Here is a 27,668-nt window from a genome sequence, read left to right as displayed (position 1 = left end):
TTCCCCATCTCGCAAATGACTAATTAGCATTTTAAATGGCGAAAAAACGAAAAAACGAAAAAACGACACCAAAAGTAAATAAGTTGACGTAATCGGGGGGGTTACATATTACCGCCCATATCTCGGGCCGACCTTGTCCGATCGTGTCCCAACTTGTTGGGGTGATAGTCCGAGGCTTAGGGGTGGTAGACAGTGCTAGAGCGTCGAGGTCAAGGATCATCTTCAAGGTGAAAGTTGAGATTGAAAACAAAAATATGTTTTTCGATTTTTCCAAGGACAAAAATTTTGTTTTTGGAAAATATTTTGGGGGTGTCTTGGGGGGTTATGGCGGCCATCTTGGCGGCCATCTTGGATTTACATGTTCATATTTAGTCCTACTCTACTTATGTAGTACAAGTTATTATTAATTTGTTTAATTTCCTTAAATTTATTTAGGGTTTTGCTTCTTTTTCAGTTTTCATTAAGGACTATTCTACCTATTTTCATGTTTTATCTCTAAAGAAAGTCATAACTTTCACAATGCTGAAAAGTCTCGTTTTCAACAATATTCTGGTTCGAACTGGTCGCTCCTTACTTAGACTTTAAGCGAACATTACTCCACAAACCTGCTTTTTGCATTCGGGAATTTGCTTCATAGCTAGTAGCTAATATCCATTTAGCTCACTGCGAACCAATATAGCCCCAGGGTTTTTCCACTAGCCAACATTTTCAAAACACAAAAAAAAACAATACCAAGATGTGTGTGGTACAAACATTTTTGAAATTAAATTTGATCTTCACATTATATTAGCTTTGAGAAAAACGTAGGTCTATAATTAAGCCTATTCGTGAGGGCTGGAACATTAAAATACATTCAAGGGTGCTTATTAACGTGTATAGGTTTATATATATATTAGTTAGAATAATATAAAAATTTAAGTGTTACGTCGTCACGTTATAAGTCAGGTGGAATTTGTTTTAAAAATTATTTATTTTCGTCTTATCTTACATAAGTAACGTGATATATTAGATCCAGTCACAGACTGATATGTCGGATTTGTAAATTAAGCCAGCGGGACAAGAAAGTTGATAGGCTACACCGTGAGATCATTTATAAAAACTGCCAGGTAGCGTTGGATGGGGTAACAATACAACCGTGTCTTCGTCGTCTTTGGGACAGTTACTAGAAGGGTCACTCGACGTACTAGGCTCTGGTTGATCCGCAAGTTGGTCCACGTCCAAGAAGTCAGTGACGCTCGTACTTCCGGTGGGATCTGTTAAATTCGAAATGGTTTCGAAGTCCATATCCGATTGATTAACAGACTCATTCTTAGAGACAGTAGTTGTTCCATCGTCCATTGCAGATACAGTTAGTTTTAACGATGACTCAACGGATCCTTGTTCCGTAATAAGCATCGGATATTCTGAAGATGCATACCATATATATTGTTACACGGATATCTTTAACTGCACAATTTTTATTTCCTGGTGGTAAAAGGCTCGAAATAACTTACCGGTTCCATTTTCGAATGTGGATTATCCAGTCAAATTCGAATTTGAATCAGAGATACTCAAGATTGAGTTACTAAAAATTCCTTCTTCTCTGGTAAAAGCCAATTGAAGCAGTTAAAGCAATAAATTTATTAGTTAATTACATGCAGGCAAGAACCTTTCCTTTCTTCAAAACGAGAGAAAAGTTACGTATCACAGTGAACAAGCAAATTTTTAATTCTGAATTGTCGTTTTCAATTGCGTTCATAGACCGGTGTCACCAGTGTTAAATAAAGTACGTTAAATTTCAACTTACCGTTGTAATTTACAGAGAAAAACAATGTCTGCAATATTACAATCGAAGTATTAATAAATTTTATTATTAATTTTATTATAAATAAAAATGGCTAAAAAAATCTCTAGTTTGGAAAAAATAATGATTTTATTTACTTTTTTAAAATTAGTGAACTCCAACGAAGCAACTGGTTTTGCGGACACCATACTGGGCTGTCTGAAGATGCATTTTCTTAAATCCAGAATGTATTTTAAGCCTCGTACCCTCGAAAGCGTAATGAACACCCTCGTGGCCTCTGGGCGGAAAAGAAAAGATCATGGGACCTTTACCCGTTTAAGTTGCTTTTCTGGGACAACCAAGCAAGATAACCAGCTTACTTTGGTACAGAAACGCGATTTTATAAGGTATATATCGCTGCTACTATTAAGCTTGTGGGAGTGGATGAGAAAACGACGTAACGGACGTTTGGTCAAAAGTGAAGCGTGTCTTCCCAAGATAGGGGAAGGGAATGTTCAGCCATTGACTTTCGGAATCGCCCTCTAGAGTCCTCTAGCGGCAATTGTTCTCGGTAAAAAACGGCTTCTGAGAGCTACTTCAAATATATCAAATAATTATAAATATATTAAACTTAAATTTTCGTGAAAATACCATTATTAATACTTAGGGATATGCCGTTGAATCGCGTCGGGAGACGTCAGTGTTAAGGGACCGATGAGATAAGGAGAACTGGTGCAAGGCTAAAAATCGTCTTCGCATAGTCATTATCTCTAAGGGTACGCTCAATAAGTCTCACCGATGACATCGGTTAGTAATCGCTGACATCAGTTTCCTATTGTACGCTTTTTCGCGTTTCTGGTTTTGACGGCCTGATCGTCATCGGTTCCTCACCGAAGTCACCGGCTGGAAGAGTCTTTTTTTCCGATGTCTTATGTCATTACTGACGTAAATTAATTTTTCTTTGGAGAGAAATTCATCTGCACATAGTTTATTGGAGCGCAGAGGATTTTTTTATCCTGGAATTGTAGCAATTATATCGCCCTGTTTTTGTGTTTTTGGGGTTTTTTTTTAAACGATTGACTGCCACTGATAGCTACAGTATTTTCTTCTATTTTTTCATCATTTACCATTAAATAAAGGAGTTTTCGCTTTCTTCGATTTTCTAGCCCGGGAAAAAATTAGCTTCATTTTAGAAAACACCGATGGCTGAAATAAAAGTGTTCAACCACTTACGACAAAATTAAGACGAAAAAGCTCATCCAATGAAATTTTAAAATCGTCGGGTTATTTTACGATGATAGTTATTGTATGTATATATACATAAATTCATTTTTGGTAGATTAAAATTTTAATGCACACCATTTTAAAAATTATTTGGAGAAACTAGACGATTTTAAAAATTAAGTTTCAGTAGCCCGTTTCACCGTATTTCACTTGTCTGAATAAAATTCCGCTGTATATCTTTGTCTTTGTTACTTAGTTCTAAAACAATCTCGGGCCAGGTGGGCGTGTGGGCAGCGAACCTTAAACCAAATACTGAATATTTTTAGGTAAAAATCAGTATTTTTAGGTAAAAAGCAGTATGTAAAAAGCAGTATTACCAGTATTACAGCTAAATCTCTGTCATTCTCTAATGAAATGACTAATATTGAGAAAAAAAAGTGTCCTCGATTTTCAAGAAATCAGGATTGGTACAAAAGCAAATAAAAGTCCGACTAAAACCAAAATGAACTCTTATGAAGTTTAAACATCCAACACGCATAAATTACCAATTTCACAAGACGGGCCTCATGACGTAAGTTACAATAAATATTTGTTATTAAATTCAATACAGCGTGGAATTCTTGAGACTTTGCTATACAACGTACTAACAAATTGTAAGTTTTATAAATGAATCGCGGCTTTACAATTTAATTAAATTTAAACAATGATATTTAGTAATAAAAATACAGTACAATAACAATATTATAAATTTTTATAATGTTTTGGCGACTACCTATATTTTACAAGGACAACAATATTAGTCTACTTTTAACACAGAAGGCTATTTTTAAAATTGAGCTAAAGAGTACAATATCCGAAATATTCAATTGTTTGTATTTTAATTTCTTTTCGTAAAATGAAGAATAACATCCTTTGGCTGGAGAAGTGGACTGTTGTGAAATTCAATTGGAATCTACAACAACAGAAAAAAAATATTTTGAAATACATTTTGTAGGCCTTAGATGGCACATAGTAATGGTTTACTTTTCGGAACGAACTCTATCATTTCAGAGGAAGCCGATTTTTGAATCATTATAAATTTGAAAAATATTTGATATCGGGATGTAAATTGTACACTTTTATTTGTTCCGTTCATCACATGAAACAATGTTCTTTTATTACCCATTTCACAACATATCTTAACATAATAATAATTCAATTTACAAATTACTTCCTTTACGATAGAGATACTTATTATTTAAAAGTTCAGGTTTTAGAAGGTTTTTTTATGCTCTGATTAGACAGAATTATATTCATCCAAAAACTCAATTCACCACAAAGCTGGTGTAACACTAAATATTGCGGTTTAATTCCCATTTAATATAATCCATATTGTATTAATAGTTAATTTAATTCTACTAGGGCTGTTCGAGTACTCGGCCTCGAATAAGTAACTGGAAAATGCTCGTTGACTATCGAGTACCAAAAAGTCGGGTACCCGATTACTCGAACATAGCCGTCTGTAATACAGGCCATATTATGAACATTAATTGTTTTTTAAATCTGTCTCTTAGCTTTCGCATTTGATAACCGCCAGATGTCGGTAATAAGTAGAAAAAACCACCCGTGTGACGTCAGCTTGCTAGTCAACTGCAGCTGCATTTAAACGGTGGCGCGTGTGAATTTTCAAACGTTTTAATACATCAAGCTAAGGCTTAATTGCTTACTTTATATGATAACCTTACACATTTAATGCAATTGACATTAAAGAATTGTCTGCTACTATTTAGTACCATCATGGTTCATTATTGTTTGATCAAAAATTGCTTGTCGACTAAAAAGCAAACTGACGCTGCTTTAACTAAAGTTAGTTTCCACAATTTCCTCAAAATAAACAACTTCGACGGAAATGGGAGAAGATTTCTTGTGACAATGAAAATAAACCAGTTACCTTGAACATAGACGAAAATCAGCGTTTTGTAGTAAGCATTTCCTAGTAAAAATTTTGTACAAACATGCGCTGTGATATATTGTGATATTACTCATCTCTATTCACTTGCTTAATATTTTTAAAATCAAATATATTAACAGATAAAGTATTTTGTAATATTTTCACAATCAAAAATGCGTAAATTAATCAAGTACTTTGTTATATTTTCATAATTACATTGATATTTTAAGGCTTAGGGTGAAACAAAATTTTAACTTTTGGGTAATGCCGCCCTCTCGAATTTCTCTATAATATGGCCTGTATTACAGACGGCTATGTTTCGAATAAGCTGCTGTAACACACCGATTTTGTTCAATCTCGGGGTTTTGGTAGACCTTCATGTAACTTGAAAAACTCTGAAGGGAAATGTCTCCATAGACAACCGTTTTGCCTTGGCAACCAAAAATGTTTTTGACAACACCAAATAGAAATTTTACTATTGAATATAACATGGGAATCGGAACCTGAAAATATTTTAATGAATTTAGAACTTTTTCATTATTTTTTTATATTTTCTATTTTAAGCATTTTCAAAAATTAAGATTTTTAAAATTGGTCAGATTCCCTTGTTTTTTTTTTCAATGGGAAAATTTCCAGTTTGTATTGTGAAAAACATTTTTGGTTGCCATTGAATAAATCCCCTCAATGGTTTTTCAGGGTATATGAAGGTCTACCAAACCCTCGAGTTTGAAGAAAATCGGTGTGTTACACCTTGGATCGTCTCCTTCAAAGAGAAGTTTTGGCAACTTTTTGGTGTGGAAATAATAAACGGTACCTACAAGACGCACAAACAACAAATGCTTTGACATTGGGGATGGATCACGGCTTTTATTACGTAGTGCGCCTGTGTGGTTTTTCTTCAAAGAATTATATTAAGTTTTGGTTTTGGTTTGGAGTTAGAGCTCTCAAGTTTTAACTTCATAAGCAATTTATATGGTTTTGTTATTGTATTCAATATTATTTACTATAATTAGGCTAGTAGGCTAGTATACTAGTCTTTAATATCTCACTACTCACTATAATGTGCAAACTGTGATTCGTTTAAATTAAAGGAATATCTTTCAGCATTGAAAATTAGTTTATACTCATTTTAATTTAATTTCCTAATTACTCGAATAAAACCAGCTCCTAATCAAGTATACTCGATTTACCGACTCGTTAAAAATATTACTTGAGGTTTTTTCTGAATATCGTGACTTGGATACGAGAAAAGTACTCGATACTGGAATCGATTTCCAAAATCCACTACTCTCACAGCTAAATTCTACTCATTACTTTTTATACCTACATAATTTTATCCATATAGAATACAGTAACTTTTATTTTCTAGTTCTTCCAATGCTCGTTTAAAAGCGATCAATCATCCGTTATGGACGCTGGTCATCCTTCCCTTTTTAACGGTTTTCGGTTTTACATCAAGCGCGCGGCGAGTGTCCCCTCCTGGTATATTCGCCGGGTCGCTCATGGCCCACTATTCCCCGTAATGTCACTTTTGACCTTGTTCCGAATGTGCTCGCGAAGCTTCACTTTTGGTCTTTGTAAGGACCCTCTCAAATCCCAAAATAGTTTAATTTTGCAACCCTTTTCTTTACCATACTTTGGTTTTAAAGATAAGAATTGAGAATTGCCAAAAATTCCAGTAATGGCTTAATTTTATATTTTCTAAGAATTAATAATTTCTGTTATTTCTATTTTTAATTGTATTTTACTCTTTTTTAGTTTCATTTTGGGCTTTTTAAGTATAACGAGATAAAACTACCTGACATCGTTTTGGTTTCTGCACGTGTCATTATTATAGTCAAAAGCAGAGTTTTGCAAAGAGTACATAAAAAAGCTAACTTTAAGGAAAGGTTTGAAAACCGTTTAGTGGTGCACCGAGGGGTGACGGCTCCCTCCCCACAATGTAACAGATACCCTAAATTTTTTTCCATAAATTATGGTTCAGTACACTGTACAGTGTACGATTTACTCTTAAACAAGAATAGAAGCACTGCGACCACTGGCTTGGAAATAGTGATTTTTTAACGTGGGTCTTTCGGGCTCCCGACCCTCTTTAAGTTTATTTTTATTGAGGGTCAGTGGGCCAAGGGAGGTGAAATGGGGGAAGACATTTTAAAATAGGGAAAGAAAATACAAGAATAAGAATTGGTTACGTTACTTACGTAAACATTAATTGACTTTAAAACGTTAACTTTAACGCTAGATTTCGCTCTCGACTAGAATAGGAAAACAGTGTTTCAGCAACGCCGTAAAAAATATTTTTCAGAAATTTCCGTTAAATTTTGTATAAATATTTTTGTTTAATTTGAGGGCCCAGGTGGCCCGCAACCCCAGTTCAAATGATTTATTTTAAGAGTCATTGGCCGCACGACTCCCGCTATTTCCATGTCTGAGCGGAACTAGCTTCCGTGAAGGAATATAAAATACGGCAATGGATAGTACACTATCAGATTAGTCAATTTGGAAAGTTTCAGCTTCTTAGGTATATTCAAAACTCATTTTCGGCCATGTTCAGAAGGGTATTTATCATTTGGAAATGTCCAAATTGACTAATCTGATGGTGTATTGTCTATTGCCGTCGCCGGGTTTTGATATTCCTTACGCCGCCAGGGGTCGCAGTGCTCCCGTTCTTGTAGAATAGTAAATCATACAGTGTAAAAAATATATCAACAATATCTTTCGTGGAAATTATTCAAAAATTTGGAGATCTCTGGAACACTCTGCTCAAGAGCGTTCAAAATTAAATAGAATTTTTGGTTTCATCCGAGTTCCTGCCCTCCTTTGAATGAATTTGTTCGCGCCAATGAAACAAGAGTTATGGAAGGCTTACCTTTGTTTGGGCGGATGGTGTAAGGGTGAAATCCCTTAAGATATAAAGAAGGCATAATTGGGCTTCGAGCAGTGCAAGTCTCATCGCGATGCAGCTCCTTGGACCAGCTCCGAAAGGCAAGTACGTGTAAGGATTCATATTCTGTTTCTCTTCATCCAAAAATCTGGAAAATGTATGATTTTTGATAATTTAACTTCCGTTACCTGGAGACAGCAATCAGGGCTATTACGCTTTACAAAAGATGCAGAGATATTTGTTTTTCAGGAAAGTAACATTAGATTTGAGAATAAGCTAGTCAAAATGACCTGGTCGGGGATACTGCCTCGTTCAAAATTACTCCTTTACTTAAATCCTTAACATAACAAAACCCTGCCGGTTACTGGACATGGTTGAATAAGAAGTGAAGATCACTTCCTGGATCAAACACTAACACTATCTTGAGAATAGAGTAATATCATATTGCTATAGACTTAAAGCAAGAAGCGACTCCATAAACCCATTTGATACTTTTCCGTATTACACCCAAACAACCCCATAAAGTATCTTCCCCTTTCGTAGCCTCAGCGCGAAACATTTGAAGTTTATCATCCGACGATTAGCTCCGACGATTTCTCGGTTTAACCACCAAAGAAAATAACTCGTCACTCTTTAAAAAATTGTTAATCAACTTACTTTGGTTTAAAAATTAACGCTAAGCTATAAGACGGTGAACGTGTTCTATTCTGACGTATGGCTCGACGTTGCGGTAGTTTCAACCAATCGTACCTTATACACGAAGGCAAACGAGCTGCTGAAAACGTCTAACATTCAGGTACTACACTAATAACAGTAAGGAAGTCTTAATCCTTTCTCTATTTTCACCCAGAAAGTCGATCCCAATAAATAGTAGTTTTTCATACTCCAAAGTTGAGCATCGTTTTTGTTCTACACGTTTTAGAAGCTTTGTTGAACTCTTTTCGGCACAACGTGGCCTCCTTGTTTGGAAATATCTCTTTTCGACCTGTTTGCCATCGGGAAAGAAAACACCGGGCTCTCTGATATACCGGGTCCGGGTTCCCGGTAAGATGGCTTACTATCAAATAGTTAATTAATTTGATAACCTGATTACCTTTCCGGTTTAAATATTTCGGGTTCTGGGAAAAATTCAGGGTCCCGGTGAATGGCGTAAACGGGAATTTGTATCAACATTCCTTTGGGTATAACGAAGCCAGTGTCCGCCAGTTCGTAGTCTTTCTCAGAGGTCCTTTCCACTCTGAAAATTCGACCAAAGTTAGGATTCAACTTAGCCATCCCACATGTTTCAAAAACCCTTCACCCATATACTTTATCTACAAAAGGTTGCCACTTTTTTCTCTAGCCCAAATTTTTTAAATCTAAAAGCTCTTTAACTTTACGAAGAACATATCTGATATTCTATTAACAAGCTGAAATATAATAACTACAAAACCAAATGAAAGTTTAAATCCTAACTTAATCACAAAAATAATCCCGCTGGCGATTAAAGGGAAAATATTTATTTTGTAGAATGATCAAAGTAGAGCTAATCCCAAAATATGTTATAATGATTAAATATCAAATAAGAGCTTTGCTGCTTAAGGTTCGGTTTGTAAGCGTTTTGTCGCAAGCCGTTCTTAATGTTAAAAATTAAACCAACAACATAAATTTAATTGATAAAATAATTTTTCGACTATAAGTGCTTTAGTTAATTTCTGAGCTCTGCGAAACCTGGACAGAGTGAGGAAATTAAAGAAAGTAGTGATAGGTTTGAAAAAAGATTGGTAATTATTTGGTTCATCTCACCGGGTTGCGGGCGGACACATCCTTAAAGTTTCGTCGATTGCTGCCGAAAGGTACTTAGCTTCGTGCAATGCATCAGCGTCGAGGAAAGTCTTTTGGGATAGATAGATATAAATCTTAAATGTATTTGTATCAAGGCAATGAAAGTCTTATTTTAAAATAAATATCTTTTGTTTTGAGTTTGAAACAACTTAGTTTTTCTTCGAAATACTAAAAATTATCTTTTCTAGAGGCTAGCTAAGGGAAGAAACTATATAATTGACACTTCTTAGGTCTAATATTACGATTTACTTTTCAGGTTTTTAAACTCGTGCCAATGAAGGCCATAAATTTTCTACATTGATACGCTTAAAATCAGTGTTTCTGATGAATCAAAGTATTGGAAATCACAAGTTACTATTTATTATTAAAATCGTACAAAAAAGAATGCACAACTAGCACTCGGAAGAATGAGGACATAAATCACTCTTAATAACAGCTGGTAGAATACTTCGCAGCTATAAAAAATACTAAGAAATCTAGACAATGTGTCTGATGCTTTTAACGGGTAACTTCGAAAATATTAAGGTCAAATGCTGGAGAGTAATTTGAGAGTAAATAACGTTCTAAAACGATTTGTAAAGAGGAACTGAAGTCATTTCTGTGTCACGATCAGTTATGAATTTCTGAAGCTGCTTTCTACAACAATTTTGTTACAAATTTAAAGCTCATATTTGAAATTATGCAGAAGATACTGAAAGAGGTAATCCAGATGAAAATTGCATTTCACGTACCCAAGCAGACCATTTAATTGTTACGGAGAATATGTCAATTATTAGGTCGAGGTATGTAGCATTGACTGAATGGTTTAGAATATAACTTAAACATGATAAAATGTTTGACCATTTGTTTGTTTTGTATCGTGAATCTGGGCGGGAATTTTCAGATCTGGAATCATAACCGAAACATGGTATCTTACAGGGTATTAAATTTGAATTATACCAGAATCGTGGAATCACCTCGGGAATCAAACTCTAGTGATGGAATATTTTCCAGTGAATCATGAAGGGCTTGAATCAGAATCGCACCCGCTCGATCACGCCACTGAATCCGTGCTTCTTCGTCAATTTTTTCATTTGTTTGCTACGTAGTTTACAAATCCATAACAAGGTTGGTGTGGGGATGGGTCGTTGGCCTTTCAAGGCCGGTGGGGAGGGTGGGCGGTGCGTATGTCTTCCGAGAGAGGCGAGGTTAGAGAGGAGTATGCCCATCCGGTGATTGAGAATTTCATTCTCAATCACCGGAAGGACACAAAGAGCTTGGCTCCCGCCGTTCACCCGCGCCTCTCCCGTTCCTCCCCCACCCGCGCCCCATCTCAATCACCAGAATTTCTAATCACCAGATTCTCTCTCTCCCCCACCCCCATTCACTGGATACTTTATCTCTCGTTCACCAGCTCCTTTCCCCCATTGCTTTCATCCCTTCTAATCACCAGTTGCTTTCCCCCATCCCCATTCTCCAGAATTTGTTTTGCTCGCGCAGATATCTGGAGAATAGATTTTTACCAGTTTGCTTATCGCTTCAGAACCCCTTAATTTCTAATCTCTAGGCAATAAAAACAAGAAATATACATTTCCAATTTTATTTTACTTTTAATTACATGATTGCGTAAAACAGGTTCTAATATTAGACCGACATTATAAATAACGCGTTTAAATCGCATTTTATCAATATAAAAAAAATTAACTCGATCTTCGTAAGGAATATGTACAATTTCATTTAATGGGCTGAAACGAACTACCTTCTGCAAGTGCGGATTGTATAAATAATTTTATTAAAAGTTCTACCTCACCACGTCTGACCGGAATAGATATGAAATCGTCATCCTCCAGTGCCGCTGCCCTTGGTGGTGCCGGGATCTCCCATTCTTGCGAAAGGTACTTTTTTTCCGATGATGAATTATCCCTCGACGGACAGTGTGGAAAGAATCTAGCATGTTCCCATTCTGGTACGTCTCCTGATTCCCATCCTTCTAATACGCCGTGGCACTTGTAACATCGTACTTCATCGCCCCGCTGAATATAGTAGAATCCAGCCTTCGCTAGTTGTTCCTTAGTAACGTGCGGATTTCTCCAGTGACGAAAAGTTTCAAGTCGATACGCTTCGATGTCCATACTGTAAACTGATAGTTTCTATAAGCTATTGTCAACATGCTTAAGCCTAATTGGTTAAGCCTAAATTTCAATAAATGTTTTTCTATTTATTTTGGTTAGACTCTATGACTATTTGACTAGAATCTAAGTCTATTTACTTCAATTTAAACAAGGCCTAATTTCCCTCTACAGTAAAATAATAAAGTCACTTACTTTTACGGAAATCCTGAAGCCTTTGCCAGTAAATAGAGTCGAGAAGGCGGGGAACGGAGCGCGAAAATCTACGTGTCTCTTCTCGATGAGGTCCAGGAACTAAAAGAACGTTGAGTCGTATATCTAGAGATCAAATAACACTCGAAACTTCAAGTAAATCCTGATTTCTCATTGGCTGAAACCAATTGACGTCACGGGAGAATGTAAAATGTAACCAAAAATAGAGGTTACTGCTCATCGGTTAGCGAAAAAAATTCGTCACGTGTTAAATTAGGCAAATTAGAATAGCTGAAAATACATTGCGCTTACTTCGCACTAATTTACTTCTGATACAACTTTGATAAAAATTAATCCTGTTTCGGGGGGAACCCCCAGGAGGAAATCTTAGAGACTATTAACTCGGTAGAATACACTATTTTAGCAATTGCAATTGCATATAATCCTTGTTATTGTAATGTTTGATATATACTGAAATGATTATTGTTGGATAGGAAAATAAAATAATCGTGATAAAAGTTAATTTTTTTATTATAAAATAATAGGGATGGTGAGTAGTATCCTACTGCTATGGATTTCGCCCCCATCGTCCCAGTATAACTGGTACTCTATGACTTGAAGAAGCATCCTTCGACGTCCCTTGGCCCGTCCCGCCTCAAGGCTAACAGAACAATACATAAAATTTTAACTTTAGTACAGTATAAATAATTCATGAAATTTAATTTATTACCTTATTCTAACTTCAAATTTAATTGACTCGTCGTTAGCGCTTTGTAATATAAACCCCTTGATCTCTTCAATTCTACATGAAGAAAATTAAAATCTAAAATTTTGGTTCTAAAAGTTATTTAAATCTTAAAATAATATTTACCTCATTTTTGATTTCGATTTAGTTTTTGCTCCAAGCATGAAAAAGGTTGGAATAATTTGTTCTAATTGATTTACTCCCTTTTTATACCATTTTCCATCCCCACCAATTCCTAGCCCCTATATCCTATCTCCTTCTTTTCCGTGATGAAATCTAAGTTAGTGATTGAGTGTGGAATCTATTCAGTGTGTAAATAAGTGGGTAAAGTCTGTAAATTTTTCCATTGGTTAAATAGTGTTCGTAGATAATTAATTTCGTGAGACTGGGAATTTCCACCATCTTCCTCTTAGCGTACGTCACGAGAAGATGGTTTAGGTTCGTGCAAAGTCTAACAAATTTACAGATAAGAGTCCGCATTGTAGTACGTTCTTGCATCGGACTGGTTGACTTAACGAAATTCTGGAAAAAAAGGGTAAGCGATTTTCAATAAAGAGTCTTTTTTTGTTACGTTTTTTAAAGTATTTATTAAGAGTGAAAAAAGTTACATAGGAAAAATTGTTTACAATTGTTTTTTTCGCGTACATGAGTTTATATTATTAAATAAAATGGCAGAGTCAAATTTCAATCTTTTTTATCATTACAAGACCCAAAGCTAACTAAATCCCTGTTAAATTATCTAAGGCAATGTTTTTTTCACCAATCTTATTTTGCGTGTACTAAAGATATTTTGTTAATGACGGGTAGAAAACATATTTCAATGGTTCAAGACGGTAACAGATTTCAATGACTTTTAGAAAGTACTTTAAATAGAACGTACAGGAATAATGCAATAATATATTTCTACCAATGTTTTGTTTTCATGCTAGATTGCGTAAACCACCCACGTTGTCCTAACTAGTTAACCAATACTTTCTGATTCTATTTTAATTTTTTTGTTTTTGGATGGTTTATTTTATTCGAAAGTAAATGGTTTGGCGCCCATAGAAGCGCGCGCATGTTTTCGAGAGAGGTCGGGTCATATCTCTAAAAGATACCAGATAGCGTGGGAATATATTGTTTTATCCTCTGGAACCGGATTTTTTTTCCAGTCAGTCACCATACCTCTCTCTCTAGCTAATGGATTCGCTAAATTCGATGTGATGATTTTTCTAGCATGATTTGCGAAAGATAAAAATATCTTGCTGTCGTTTTTTTCCCAATTTTTGGAAAACTTTTGGTAGTACGTTTTTGTACTCTGTCCTTTAGTTCTATGCAAAATATACATTACGCAATATTCGCCGCAAACGTTACTAGTTAGTCCTTGCAATCGTCTTTTGCTAAATGTCCACGTCTTACACATTGAATTTAAATATTTTCTAATTGTGGGTAAAAATGGGGGAAGCCCCATTGAATCAAAATAGAATCCCCGTTTTCGGCCATCGACGTAGACGCAAATCCAATGAGAACCTGTTTCTCCCCTTTTATCAAAATTAATGATAAGCGATTGCGGATATTTCACCATGGGTTTTAAATTATCTGAAGAATAAACGCCTAAAAAGTTCGGTGTTTTATACAGTGCCTGAGATAAGTCCACGTTTGTCGTAGTCATTTTAATAGTCTCGAATAATGTTCCTATTTTTATCTATCTGTAAACAAGATTGAAATTCAGCGTACACGATAACGACCGTAGAATCTTTTAAAGGGGTACCAAATCCTAAATCTAAACGTAGTTGCCCTCTCTTTACGGGGTTCCAAAACGTGACGTCACTGGCCGAATTGTCGGGGGTTAAATCAAAAGCATATAGGGCAAAGCCTAGAGGAAAGTGAGCCAACGCAATGTGATTTCCCTCGTCTTGGTAGAGTATCCCAGACCCCGAGAATAGCGAATGATAGGCTAGCGTAAATTGTTTACTATTAAAATTAGGGGTCAACGCTTTCGAAGGGATTTGTTCGTTATCAACGTATAGAGCCAGATAATTTAGGTCGAAATTTTCAAAATTATAAGGATTAGACTTAACGGAGCCCTTATACGCTTTGTTGGTGGCTAAACCAATAATGACTCTGTTGGGCATCGGACCTAAGAATATATTGTCAAAACTATCGTTCTGAATAGAACTAGCTAATGTTTTAACTTTAATTTCAGTACGAGTAAAGGGATATTTGGCATTGCTACGTAATAATCCTTGCTGATGGGCTAATAAAATTTTAGGCATAATTTTAACTTTACGTACAATTAGAGCAGCGTCTATAAATTCGACTTTATACGCGTCGACAGTGTCGCTAAAAAGGGTAAAATTATCGCTATTTCTAGTGAGTGAAACCTTAAGTTGTACGCCATTAATTAAATATTTGTTGAAATTAAAAATGTCACAAAAAATGTTCCCGTAAAGTTCAATTTCTTTTGATTCAGCAGCTAGAACCTGACGTTTTATGAATCCTGCGTTTGTTATCAGATCCATACTTCCAGCCGTGTCATCGTACCATCCAGATGTCGCAAGGTGAGTGTTTTTTGCATCGTACCCAAAGTTGAGCAAGGTTTCGATATAGGCCCTATAGGGGTAATTTGAGGCCGATGGTGAAACCGTCGTATCATTGAGTTTCACTTCGCATTGTTTGAATAGCGAATGCAGAGAATTGTTCACGAGCGAAACGTTAGACCCGGCATCCAAGTTGTCACCGTTGGTTTTGACGATTTTTACTTTACAATATATCATTGTCATTGCCAAATCTGTGTAAGAGTCTCCCGTACCCGGTACCACGAATTCGATGATAGAACTGCTGTCGATAGATGAAATTGGCTTACACCATACCGTTTGACCTTTTTCAACGCTGAGTTGAGTTGGTAGTTCGTTGAAAATATTTAATTCGCTTTTAAGTACCTCCATTTTTAGAGAGCAAAAATATCGCGAACCGTAGGCGTGAACTTGCGGCGTTTAACTGAACTCTTTTTCTTCTTCTTCAATGCTTTCTTAGTAGTTTTTCTTCTCTTGCGACGACCCGAACCTTCTTGCGCTGCCATTTCGTCCACAGTTTCTGTCATTCGTTTATTGGCTGACGTTTTTAAGTCCTGACCTTGCAAGACGTCTCCGAGTACTTTATTTCCTGTAGAAAGAGCCCTTTTTCCCACGTATTTGGCAGACTGTTTTAGGAATGGGAATACAAACCTAGCTAGCCCTGAAAAAAAGCTACCAATTCCGTGTCCTTTTTGTCCCGCAAACCCAGAGAAATAAGGTAAATCTACTCCGCCCCCCGCCTGATTTAAATAATATTGCATGTAGGGACAATTTCTATTTACGTACTGATAAGCCATTTTTTTTTTACTGAGCTCGTCGTAAATGTACTTTACACGTGACTGAACCAAACTGAAATGGCACGAATTCACCTAAACTAGTTCTTATATTAATGTCGATACAGTCAAAATAATTTCTACTCAGTTTAAGGTAATGCGGAGAATCGAAAGTTTTTGAAACGGTTGATCCATTGGGGGCGTTTTGGTCTACAACAATTGTTCGCAAAAGGGGGGCTAATGTATCCCCAACCATTTCATTTCCTACCAAATCGGAATACACGAACATAAGATCGGGGATGAATAAGTTTAATTGCATAGGGGAATCTGATCTGAATGCTACCTTAGGTGAAATATCAGTAACATTATCTCTAAATCCTAAAATTTTCCTCAACTTTGGCGTTAACTCGAGTTGATAATAATGCTTACTATAGGAAGTGTATTGTACGTGTCCACTTTCTAAACTATATTCAAATTTTCCTAATGAATCATTATCGAACTCTGAATTAGCGCTTTCCTTTAAATCAAGGTTCAAACTTTTAATACTTTCATTAAGTACGGTCAAAAGTTCATGAGGATTTTTGTAGTAGCCCTGAGGTATCTCGCGGAAGTCGTACGTATATTTGTAATCTACTATGTGGGCTGGAGGTTTCGATAGTAATTCCTTAATTTCTATTCCACATCCCATTGGCTCGCTTACGTTATAAAAAGATAAAGGATAAATAATTTCTACCAGAGCAATTTCCCAATCTCCGCGTAAACTAATGGGTTTGGCCAACGTTGTAGAATACGAGGCTAGAGTATTTTCTGAATTATTCTTATTCTTATCTCTAGTATTACTAGGAAGAGTTATGTAAATCCCAGACGTCATCTTGATTAACCCAACTATTAAACGATGGAGGATATCCTAGCCAACTAACGTACAATTGTTTTACTCCGTTTTTAGTTCTCTGACGTAAAATCTTGTTTAACTTGAACGAACGAGGCGCACTGACCTTTTGAAGCTCTCTCGAATAGAACGTCCCTTTTATATCGATTTCTGATAGGTCTTTTATTTTATAAACGGGAGGATGTCTTTTAACTATAGCTACGACTTTAAATATTTCTTCGGTATAATTAGCTTCGAATCCCTTTTGAAATATCATTTTAGTTGTATTTATTCTAACCAAATCCCCTACTTGGAATTGCGGTTTCATTTTCAGTTTCTCGGCATAATATTTAGAGTAGATATTATTGTACACACGTAATACGTTATTTTCCGAAACGTCATTAGGGGCCATTTTAATTGAGCTATGATAAGAGGAATTGTACGCTTCGACCAAGTCCTGTAAGACTTCCAAATATCTATTTGTGGAGTGATGGGTAAAATATCTATACATTTTTGTTTTTAACGTTCTATTAAACCTTTCTACGATAGAGGCTTTTATTTCGTCATTTTCGGTACTAAAAAATTTAACTTTATTCTTTTTGAAATATCCTTGTACTTCTTTATTCCTAAATTCCGTGCCCTTGTCCGATTGAAATTTATCTGGAATTCCGTCTTTAAAAACAATTTTTATATTTTTCAAAACCTCTTTCCCCGATTTAGTTTTAAGAGGCAACCCCCACGCTTTTCTACTAAAACAGTCTATAATTGTTAAAATGTATTTGTATCCGTCATTATCTGCCTCTAACGAGCGCATATCGTTAATATCAGCCTGGTATTGTTCCCTTATATTACTAATTACTATTTTATTTCGTTGAAACTTTTTATATTTCGGCCTATGCATCGTAAAAGCGTCGATTCCTCTTAACCATTTTTCTACAGTTTCCCTACTTAAGCCATGAGAATTTACGGACTGGAATAACCTTTCAGCGCCTCCGAAAGAAGCCGGATGCTTCGGGTTAAAATATATTTTTTCTAAAATAGCTTCGCCCATACTTTAGACTTTTGCGCGCGACTCCTTGTTTGTTTATAAGAGTGAAGAGAAGAGTCAGACGTGGAGGAGTGATCTCGGTCAAGGCTACGAGTGGGGCGGGGCTTATCTGTCCTGCGCGCACGCCCACTTTGAGGAACCGGATACTCGCGCTTAACGGGAGAACGTCGTTGTCGGGTTCTCGGAGCTAGCGGGGAGGGAAAGCCTTGGATAGCCGGTGAAGAGTTAAATTGGGTTAAATTGGAAATAAACGCGAAATATCCGATAGGTTTTGGGTGGGTTTTAGGATTTAAATACGCTTTGGTAATTTCGCTAATATTGGAACCTTTAATAGGTCGACCGTTTATTACGAGCTCCCCGTTTTCATCCCACCGTATTCTTTCGGGTACAGCTTCCAACTGATCCACCATGCTTTGCGCTTTTTGGTAATATATCAAAGGCAAATCGTCTATCCAGTCCCTACTTAGCGAGTCGAATGCGGGGGCAATTTCGATTTCTTTAGGAGCCGAGGCTTGCTTACGAAGATTTCCGTGTCTCATTAAAGCTTGTTCGTATAAAATCCATTTCGAGGCGTCGTCTAAATCTTTCATATTTAATATTTGGTCCATCTTAACGTCTAATTCAGAGACTGTCAGAGCGAGGGGGTGCGGGAACGGGTCTGGATTTAAAACGCCGCTAGGGACGAGAATCATTTTTCTGGCGTGTTTCATTGTTTACTACCGAATATAGAACCAAGAAGGGTTGAAACGACGGGTAGAAGAAACGAGAAAAATCCGCCCCCAGACTGAACTAACAATTTCTTTTTACTTTTCCAAGCTACCCGCTTACTAGCTAGTTTTCGAAGGGTATTTTTATGACGAGATAACCTGGTTTTTTGGGTATTTGATAGTTTTACGTTACCAATTAAAGTGTTATGAATACATTCACTGATAGCGTCTATGAGGGATTTGTCGGCTTTAGCTAAAATGGCTTTTCTTTGAACGGGTTTGCAACGACCGAGATATCTGAGAGCGTCTCTCTCGATACGTACTCTACGAGACATGATTCATAACTGATTGAAGTTACGAAATGTAAGTTCTATTTATTTATTTAGGGAGATAAGCGTAGCACGTTTCTCCCGGTAAAATATTAGTCAAGACTCTTTGATCTTCGGGACAAGTTTGAGTTAAATTGAATACTAGGTAACCGTGAGGTCTCGAAGTCGCGTCTTCGTAAGCGTCAACTACAAAACGCCACTTATCAGGGAACATTTGTCTAGCGAGATAAGCCACTTGCTGACGGTCTCGGGGGCTTTTCAATAAAATTATGTAATGCGAATTCAGGGAAATGGATCTGCTATCTTTTGATTGATGGAATAAGTTCTGTGTAATAAAAATAACGCTTAGAGAACGGTGATGGGTCCCTTTCACGAATAAATCACCAATTTGACCTTTACTCTCGCTCATCTGGTCGTCGATAACTAATAATATAGGATCTTTTCCGTCATAATCAGATAAAACAGGCAATCCTTCTTTAAAAACTACCCTGTGCTTCATTTTATCGTATAGAGCTTGCCATTCTCCGTAATACCAATGTATTTCTTTGAAACCCGGAACAAACATTTCTTCTTCGTGATTAATTATAGATTCAATTAAATAGCTTTTGCCACTCTGACTCGGGCCTGCCGTTACGCAATTAAACGGATGAATAAATTGCATGGTTATCTCCCTTCGAGTACTAGCGTACAAATGAAAATTGTACGTTCTCAGCTAAGCGCTGAATGCTGTCCGTACTGAGGGACGACATGATAAAATTATCTTCCAAAGATAAAGAGTGACATGTGTCATCTGATTCTAGAAAGGGTGAGGGAGCATCCATAGGCGTATACGAGGGCGAAAAACGTACTTCGTCAGGTGGAATAGAACTAGGTCTTAAAAGGGGTGAAGGTAAATTATCGATAGGGGGCGAACAGATTTGATGGGTTAGTTGATATTCTCTAAGATAATCTCGTACCATTGTCATTTCTTTTAAACGTTCCAATTGCGAATCAGTTACTGTAGTTAAGGAAAGGGTAGGGTCTTGGGTATCAGTTAAATCTATTATTTCCATTTCTGGAGAATTGGGTAAAGTTACTATGGGTACTTCCGGGAGCTCGTTATCAGTTATATCATTCAATTCAGGGGAGTCGATTATAATCATTTCCGGGGTATCAACTAAATTAATTTCTGGGTATTGTACACCTTTCATTTTTATGCCAATTTACTTAAACCTTATTCAAAAAATTACGATAAAAAAAATCAAAATAAACTTACGTAGAGAGAGAGAGAGCGCGCTTCAAAAATCCTGGTACTAGACGCACAAAGAACAACAATAGAGTGACGTTCCCCCGGTTCAGGCACCCCCCCCCCCTTATATAGGGCCTAGGGGAAGATAGTAAGCTTATCTCTTATTCCCAAAGAACTTGTTCAGTTCTCGAGAATATATTAGGGTTATGCTAAAATTTATACTTATTTACGCAAAATATTCCATTTAACTTCATTTCCGATATGGACACTGAAGTACAAACATCTGCCATAATCACCGTCCTGAAACAACCTTCTAAAATTATAGCCGTAGTGATTATTTTAATTACAATTTTCTTATTTGAGTTCATTTTGTGGTATTTTGAAAACGTTTCTACCGTAAAATTGTAACTTTTTTCACTGTAGTTCACAAAATGGTATTAAAAGTATACTAATTTTATGTTAATTTCTATTAATTGTATTGTTTTCTAGGATATGGTTGCATCACAAGCTCTCGAGAGGAAACTACAATGGGTTTTTTTCTTCTTCCAAGTGGATTAATATGTGACGTCAATGGGAATAATTAGAGGCAGTTTCGAGCACGGGACGGTTTAATTTCGAGTGTCTAGAACTGTTATCTCAGAGAGAGAGAGAGCCGATAGAATTTGAGGGTTATTTGAAGTTTAGATCACGTGATGAATTAATCTCAACAAGATAGGAACTGATTAATCTCACATGCGTCATTTCTCTCTGAGACGCTGAACTGAAAAGAAGTGCATCCGCTTTGCTCTCCTCATCTACCGTAAACATGGAAAAACGATCTATTGGTAAGCATTATTTTATTAATACTATTACTATTTCAATAGACAAAGGCTTAACATTTTCATTTTCTATAGCCGAGACGCATACCGTATCCAAACGCAGGGGCCAAGAAAGACGTATCAACATAAAAATCACGTTAGGAGGATCAGTCTACATTTCTTTTGGTTTCGACGGATCAAAATTACAAGTTCTCTTCTTCAAAAAATCGAACGAAAATATTCTGTTCCTGACCTCCGAAGCTTTCACCAATCTACTCTCTCTTTGGGGAGAGCTTTTCGCCGCTACGCAAACCGGAGCATCGTCTCTAACCCACAACATCATCGACTATCACGACAACAACGTATCCGTCGTCGCCACAACCAACAACATCAAATTGAACTCTGCCTACGGTCATGTTCTGGATCTGGGAGCTCGCGAAATCGGTGAGTTCCAAAAAAAAATTGATTTTATTCGGTTTCAAATAAATCTTTTAAACGAACATAAAAATGTTATCGAATGCATGTACTTAGCTATTGTTAAAAACCTTAAAAAAATTCATGAATTATTATATGGAAAACCTTTCGAGGGTTTATTTTTGTACCCAGATCAATTTAATTCGTACCATCAAGTAAAATCTTATTTTGGCTGTTTTAAATCACCCTCGGAAGTACTACAAGATCTTACTAATTTACTCGTAGATAATCAATTAACCTGTAAACTTAGCTACTTTAATTTGTTTTCATTGTGTAATGCACAAAATAACCATCTAATGGAATATCTGATAGTACCTACTAACATGTAAACAAAGTTCTAAAATAAAAAAATTAAATGTAAATAACTTGTTTTTATTGCCTAGAGATTAGAAATTAAGGAGTTCTGAAGCGATAAGCAAACGGGTAAAAATCTAATCTCCAGATATCTGTGCGAGCAAAACTAATTTTGGAGAATGGGGATGGGGGAAAGCAACCCGTGAACGAGAGAGAGAGAGAATCTGGTGATTAGGAATTCTGGTGATTAAGGGATGAACGGGAGAATCTGGTGATTAGAAGGGGTGAAAGCAATGGGGGAAAGGAGCTGGTGAACGAGAGATAAAGTATCCAGTGAATGGGGGTTGGGGGGAAAGCCACCCGTGAACGGGAGAATCTGGTGATTAGAAATTCTGGTGATTAGAAATTCTGGTGATTGAGAGAGAGAGAATCTGGTGATTGAGATGGGGGAGAGGCGCGGGTGGGGGATGAACGGGGGAACAGAGGGAGCCAAGCTACAGCCCCGAAACAGGATTAATTTTTATCAAAGTTGTATCAGAAGTAAATTAGTGCGAAGTAAGCGCAATGTATTTTCAGCTATTCTAATTTGCCTAATTTAACACGTGACGAATTTTTTATCGCTAACCGATGAGCAGTAACCTCTATTTTTGGTTACATTTTACATTCTCCCGCGACGTCAATTGGTTTCAGCCAATGAGAAATCAGGATTTACTTGAAGTTTCGAGTGTTATTTGATCTCTAGATATACGACTCAACGTTCTTTTAGTTCCTGGACCTCATCGAGAAGAGACACGTAGATTTTCGCGCTCCGCTCCCCGCCCTTCTCGACTCTATTTACTGGCAAAGGCTTCAGGATTTCCGTAAAAGTAAGTGACTTTATTATTTTACTGTAGAGGGAAATTAGGCCTTGTTTAAATTGAAGTAAATAGACTTAGATTCTAGTCAAATAGTCATAGAGTCTAACCAAAATAAATAGAAAAACATTTATTGAAATTTAGGCTTAACCAATTAGGCTTAAGAATGTTGACAATAGCTTATAGAAACTATCAGTTTACAGTATGGACATCGAAGCGTATCGACTTGAAACTTTTCGTCACTGGAGAAATCCGCACGTTACTAAGGAACAACTAGCGAAGGCTGGATTCTACTATATTCAGCGGGGCGATGAAGTACGATGTTACAAGTGCCACGGCGTATTAGAAGGATGGGAATCAGGAGACGTACCAGAACTTGAACATGCTAGATTCTTTCCAAACTGTCCGGCTAGGGATAATTCACCATCGGAAAAAAAGTACCTTTCGCTAGAATGGGACATTCCCCCGACGCCAAAAGCAACTACGGTCTCTGACAAAAGCTTATCACCTGTACCAGAAGAAGACGTTTGGGACTGTCCCTCGGATGTCAGACGATACTGTTGCTAAAACACTACAAATACGTGAGTTAGAACTTTTAATTAAATTAAGTTGCAGGAGATCGTTTCACCCCATTTAAATGCCTGTAAACTTAACTACTTTAATTTGTTTTAATTGTGTAATGTACAAGATAACCATCTAATGGAATATCTGATAGTACCTACTAACATGTAAAACAAAGTTCTAAAATAAAAAATTAAATGTAAATAACTTGTTTTTATTACCTAGAGATTAGAAAATTAAGGGGTTCTGAAGCGATAAGCAAACGGGTAAAAAATCTAATCTCCAGATATCTGCGCGAGGAAAACTAATTTTGGAGAATGGGGATGGGGGAAAGCAACTGGTGATTAGAAGGGGTGAAAGCAATGGGGGAAAGGAGCTGGTGAACGAGAGATAAAGTATCCAGTGAATGGGGGTTGGGGGGGAAAGCAACCCGTGAACGGGAGAATCTGGTGATTAGAAATTCTGGTGATTAGAAATTCTGGTGATTGAGATGGGGCGCGGGTGGGGGAGGAACGGGAGAGGCGCGGGTGAACGGCGGGAGCCAAGCTCTTTGTGTCCTTCCGGTGATTGAGAATGAAATTCTCAATCACCGGATGGACATACTCCTCTCTGAGGTTTGACCCCAAGTTTGATAATAATAATAATAATAATAATAATAATAATAATAATAATAATAATAATCTGCAGCTAGGCTAATACCCAAGGCACCTCCGTAGGCTCAAGTCATCTTGCGACTTTTTAATGCGTTATTTTTAGGTAGTATCATTTTAAAGGGATGTGCAACACCTAATTTGCAGAAAAATGGTAAAAGATGGGTGTAGTGGGAATTCGTAGTGAACGCTGTTTCTGGTGGAGGGATAAAAAACATTATAATCAGACTGATAATTTTAAATGCTGCAACTTAGGTTGCGGTACCCTAGAAATGCTAAATATTTTATTTCCTGTTCCCTTTAAATATAAATAAAGAAATAAGCTTAATCAGAATCAACTAAGAGTATGAAGGATCAATTAAGAAACACGGAATTGACGTAAAATTGTGATTGTTTGAAATCTTAGCAGAATCTTGAAATCAACGGTTTTTTGAAGGTTATCCACCGAATCAAAGGAGAAATCAGAAAAAGCATTTTGGATTACATCCGAATCAGAATAGAATCAAGGCAGAATCACGGCATTAAATTGAATAACGTATTTTTGGAATGAACGAAATTCAATTCTAATATTCCTTGATTCCGAATCTTGTACGCATATTTTTCGCGGTGAATGTTTTAAATTGAAGGTTCTTAAAACTATAAGTGGAAGCCAAAAATATGATCTAAGCAATTTCAACATTAGCGAAATCGTTGGGGTATTTTTTTTTATATAAACTAAGTTGTTAATTATTATCTCGTAAGATAGGGTATTATGTTAGAAATTCAAACTATAATAACGGATGAACGTTATTTTTTACGACTCGTGGAGCCGTCACTGGCTTTCCTTGTGCTATTTGGATAACGGTATTGAGAGTCGTAAAAATCAACAAACTAAGCTCAGCTGCCAAAACAAACACATGATTTTAAGTGGGCTAGCTAGAATAAATACACCTCAAATCATAAAAAGATAATGGACACCTTCTATACTTACGCTGTACTGAAGGTTTAATGGTCTTAACGTAGGTCTTTGGGTGCGATGACCATTTCTGACATTTACGATTGGGATTTGACATAATTATCTTTCGCGTGGGAAAATATGCAAATTTTTAGAGGTATTCCTAAGTTTAGCAAACTACGAACTCCTAGCATTGTCTAGTCAAATCTTTTAAATAAACCACAATACGACGACTCACCGCAGTTTTGACTGTACCTTTCAATTATTGTGTACCTTTTTTTGAAGTATAGTAAAAACGTTTCCCGTTTTAGAAGCTTAAAATGTGTTAAGCATTTATAAAATACAAAGTTTCAGTGTTGTCAAATAATCCCTACCCTGTTTTTCCAAATGCGATCCGCTTCTTTGGCGGCTTTCTTCTGGCAATCCGGATTCACAGCCAAGAAGTAAGAAGCTGCCGTGATTGTGGTCGCTGTGGTGTCGTACGCCGCCAGAAAGAACAGAATGGTTTGAGCCAAGAACTCGTCCTTCGTTAGAGCTGCCAAAAAAGTTCCAATTCGATTAAATTAGGCAAGAAAAACATCTTAAATTACTTTAAGTGACCTATAAAAGTGTTTTATTTTCTGCTTAAATGTTTTAGAGTTAAATCTCAATTTCTTAATTTTCTTTGGGTCATATTTTTTGCCTACACAAACGATAATAAAAATAGGCCTAAGTCATCAAACGACTTTTAAATCCATTACAATGCGTATAGGAGGGGGGGGGTGGCAAGCCCTTCATGCCACGCGAGTCAACAGCTCACTACACTAACAATTACCGTTAAACTAAACAAGTCTTTATGGAAGGGGAAACCGAAGAGCTCGGGGAATAACCCCTTAAACCAGTGGGAAGAGAACTTGCAAACTCAACGCAAAAGGAGTTATTCCAAGTTTTCACCCAGTGCCACAAGCGGGGATCGAACCCGGCTTTTCTTGCTGTAACTAGACATAAAAGAATGCACTCTTCCTGAGCAAAGCATTTGGCCCCAACCATGAATTAAATAAAAATCTTGGCTTACGTTTTCGTTTGATGCTTTCGACATGGTCTAGTCTCTTCTTAGCTTCGCCGTTCGTCAGATAATGGGCTTCACTGTCCAAAGTTTCGTGATGGGTTTCATTCTCTTTCATACTGTCAATCATTATTTGCAGAAAGTCGTGTCTCTCCTACATAAACAGATCATAAGCGTGTTATTTCGATACAATCACCGTCAGTAATAAGCCACGACTGTGAGAATGAAACTAGTACCATCTGGGCGCAATAAGGCAAAGACTACGTTCCTACAAACCCTCCGAAATTCTTTAATAGGCTTTACTAGCGCGTGAAATATCTTTACTATTTTTGTAGGAAATGCGAAACATTTGAAAAATAAATTTTCAACCAATAATGAATTAAAATAGTTCATAATAAATGAATTAATTATTAATTTCCCCAAAAACATTCGAGCTTTTATCCATGCTATAACGAAAATTTCAGTTTTAACCAATATAAGGCAGTTTTACGAATTTTCCTGCTTCTAATAAACCAGATTTTGAGGTTTGGGGAATTGTAATAGTGTCCTGGTGAACAGGGCCGCAGCGGAATACTTTATCTCGGATATTGGTCATATCACGAACTTCATTTTAGGTAAAATAAATTCCGAGGTGATACCGAGAGTTAGGGGCGGCAGGTTATATAGCTTCCGCCCAATTATCGTGTCTACCTCTTGCCGAAATTGTGCTAAGCTTTAATTTTACTTTTATTTTCTTTTTTCGGGATAGGTGTTTCCATATAAAACAATAAAAAAAAATTTACTAATAAAATATTATTGATTAAGTTGATAAAATATTTTTCACCGAGTCACAAGATTCCGCTTTTTAGTACTTTACCGCCACCTACGAGCAACAAACACAGCACCCCACACAAGGAGAACGCAACCCGTCCAAAGTCTTGGAATTTCTTGGGTCCAATTTTCATTGCTTAGACCGAAATTGTCTTCCTCCCCGTCCATAAAACGTTAGCCGTAAAGGTTCGTACACAACACTACCGTAATGTGTTTAAAGGCTGGCTGCGTTCTTCTTGTGATTGTTGCTCCTAGACCGCCACGCGCGTTTCACACGCGGACTTCAAACTCAAACCATAGATATATATGAAATAACATAGATACCGTACGCTGCACACTGGCCCGTGGGAAAACACGGAAGAGGCAGCTAGCAGAAGACCCTTATTTTCTGGATGCGCTACGTAATAGTGCCATCTAAGGGTGACAGAAAGTATAAAATGGAAAAAATTACGTGGTAGATTAGGCCTAATAATGTTGATAGCCCCAGAGTAACGTGGAGTTTAAGTCACTAGTTGTTTTTTTTTTCGGAAAGATGGCGCCATAACGTAGCGCATCCAGAAAATACACTTTGTCTGCTAGTTGTCGCTTCCTTATCAGGCCCAGAATTGTGGATCTATAATATTTCATATATCTATGATTCCAACATCTATATTGACTCGAGCACGTGCTCTCTATCTTCAATAACTGTAGCTATTGATGTAGAAAAAACCTTCGCACGTGACCTACAGTATTTTATAGGAACACCAATTGTGCACGCTTTTTTTTTCGTTAACCACGTCACTGCCTTCAAAATTATATTTTTTGTACATAGAACTCACCTCTTTGGTCTCTGCTCTTCGTTTGGCGATGGTCTCAACGGTGTCTCTAAAAAAGTAGAGGGTATCCTCCGGGAAAATAGGAATTCCGAGGAATCTCGCCAGTTTCGGAAACAAAACTGCAATGAAAGCGGATATGGGGGTTAAAACTCAGAAATATTAGGTTACCTGAGGTTGTTATAATTTTCGTGAAATAGATAAGCTAAAGGTTAAACCCTGCTAATTTTAAGAACTAACGTCTGACACTAGATGGGCCA

The 27,668-nt window shown here is 36.8% G+C and overlaps 4 protein-coding genes and 1 long non-coding RNA gene across 5 annotated transcripts in view; 2 read left to right on the top strand and 3 right to left on the bottom strand.

Annotated features, from left to right (window-relative positions):
• Window positions 1-957: 957 nt before the first annotated feature.
• On the bottom strand, window positions 958-1,605 carry LOC149940489 (uncharacterized). The gene is made up of 2 exons (XM_090178315.1): window positions 1,494-1,605; window positions 958-1,403 (listed from the first exon to the last, which is right to left on the bottom strand). Exon 2 carries the CDS (start codon window positions 1,393-1,395, stop codon window positions 1,087-1,089), a length of 309 nt encoding a protein of 102 aa, XP_090034441.1. The 5' UTR covers window positions 1,396-1,403; window positions 1,494-1,605; the 3' UTR covers window positions 958-1,086.
• Window positions 1,606-1,657: 52 nt separating this feature from the next.
• LOC149940488 (uncharacterized) lies at window positions 1,658-2,887 on the bottom strand. Its single transcript, XR_016481264.1, has 4 exons — window positions 2,414-2,887; window positions 2,143-2,354; window positions 1,921-2,060; window positions 1,658-1,814 (listed from the first exon to the last, which is right to left on the bottom strand). It is a non-coding gene; the product is annotated as an uncharacterized LOC149940488 (long non-coding RNA).
• A 784-nt stretch (window positions 2,888-3,671) lies between these two features.
• Window positions 3,672-27,668, bottom strand: part of LOC149940485 (cytochrome P450 3A14-like) — a 46,543-nt gene continuing 22,546 nt past the window's right edge. The window contains exons 8-14 of the mRNA XM_090178439.1: window positions 27,415-27,530; window positions 25,796-25,940; window positions 25,116-25,276; window positions 9,586-9,674; window positions 8,894-9,037; window positions 7,786-7,948; window positions 3,672-3,938 (exon numbers count right to left, since the gene is read on the bottom strand). Of these exons, the coding sequence (XP_090034565.1) occupies window positions 3,864-3,938; window positions 7,786-7,948; window positions 8,894-9,037; window positions 9,586-9,674; window positions 25,116-25,276; window positions 25,796-25,940; window positions 27,415-27,530 (893 nt within the window). The 3' untranslated portion in view covers window positions 3,672-3,863. The remainder of the gene's footprint in view (window positions 3,939-7,785; window positions 7,949-8,893; window positions 9,038-9,585; window positions 9,675-25,115; window positions 25,277-25,795; window positions 25,941-27,414; window positions 27,531-27,668) is intronic.
• LOC149940487 (uncharacterized) lies at window positions 20,695-22,616 on the top strand. Its single transcript, XM_090177483.1, has 3 exons — window positions 20,695-21,001; window positions 21,071-21,642; window positions 22,530-22,616. Exons 1-3 carry the CDS (start codon window positions 20,983-20,985, stop codon window positions 22,614-22,616), a joined length of 678 nt encoding a protein of 225 aa, XP_090033609.1. The 5' UTR covers window positions 20,695-20,982.
• On the top strand, window positions 22,588-23,202 carry LOC149940486 (death-associated inhibitor of apoptosis 2-like). The gene is made up of 2 exons (XM_090178440.1): window positions 22,588-22,608; window positions 22,793-23,202. Exon 2 carries the CDS (start codon window positions 22,801-22,803, stop codon window positions 23,161-23,163), a length of 363 nt encoding a protein of 120 aa, XP_090034566.1. The 5' UTR covers window positions 22,588-22,608; window positions 22,793-22,800; the 3' UTR covers window positions 23,164-23,202.

Source organism: Leiobunum rupestre, chromosome 6 (genome assembly GCF_980474605.1).
Source record: "Leiobunum rupestre chromosome 6, qqLeiRupe1.1.hap1, whole genome shotgun sequence".
Classification (NCBI taxonomy): Eukaryota; Metazoa; Arthropoda; class Arachnida; order Opiliones; family Sclerosomatidae; genus Leiobunum; species Leiobunum rupestre.
Note: the sequence above shows the minus strand (reverse complement) of the source record. Positions and strands in the feature narration are given on the sequence as shown.

Excerpts from the sequence above, each read along its gene's own strand:
- LOC149940486 (XM_090178440.1), top strand. The coding sequence starts at position 22,801 with ATGGACATCGAAGCGTATCGACTTGAAACTTTTCGTCACTGGAGAAAT.
- LOC149940487 (XM_090177483.1), top strand. Across the intron at positions 21,643-22,529 it reads GTTTTAAATCACCCTCGGAA|AGACACGTAGATTTTCGCGC; the intron begins GTACTACAAGAT and ends CTCATCGAGAAG.
- LOC149940489 (XM_090178315.1), bottom strand. The coding sequence starts at position 1,395 with ATGCTTATTACGGAACAAGGATCCGTTGAGTCATCGTTAAAACTAACT.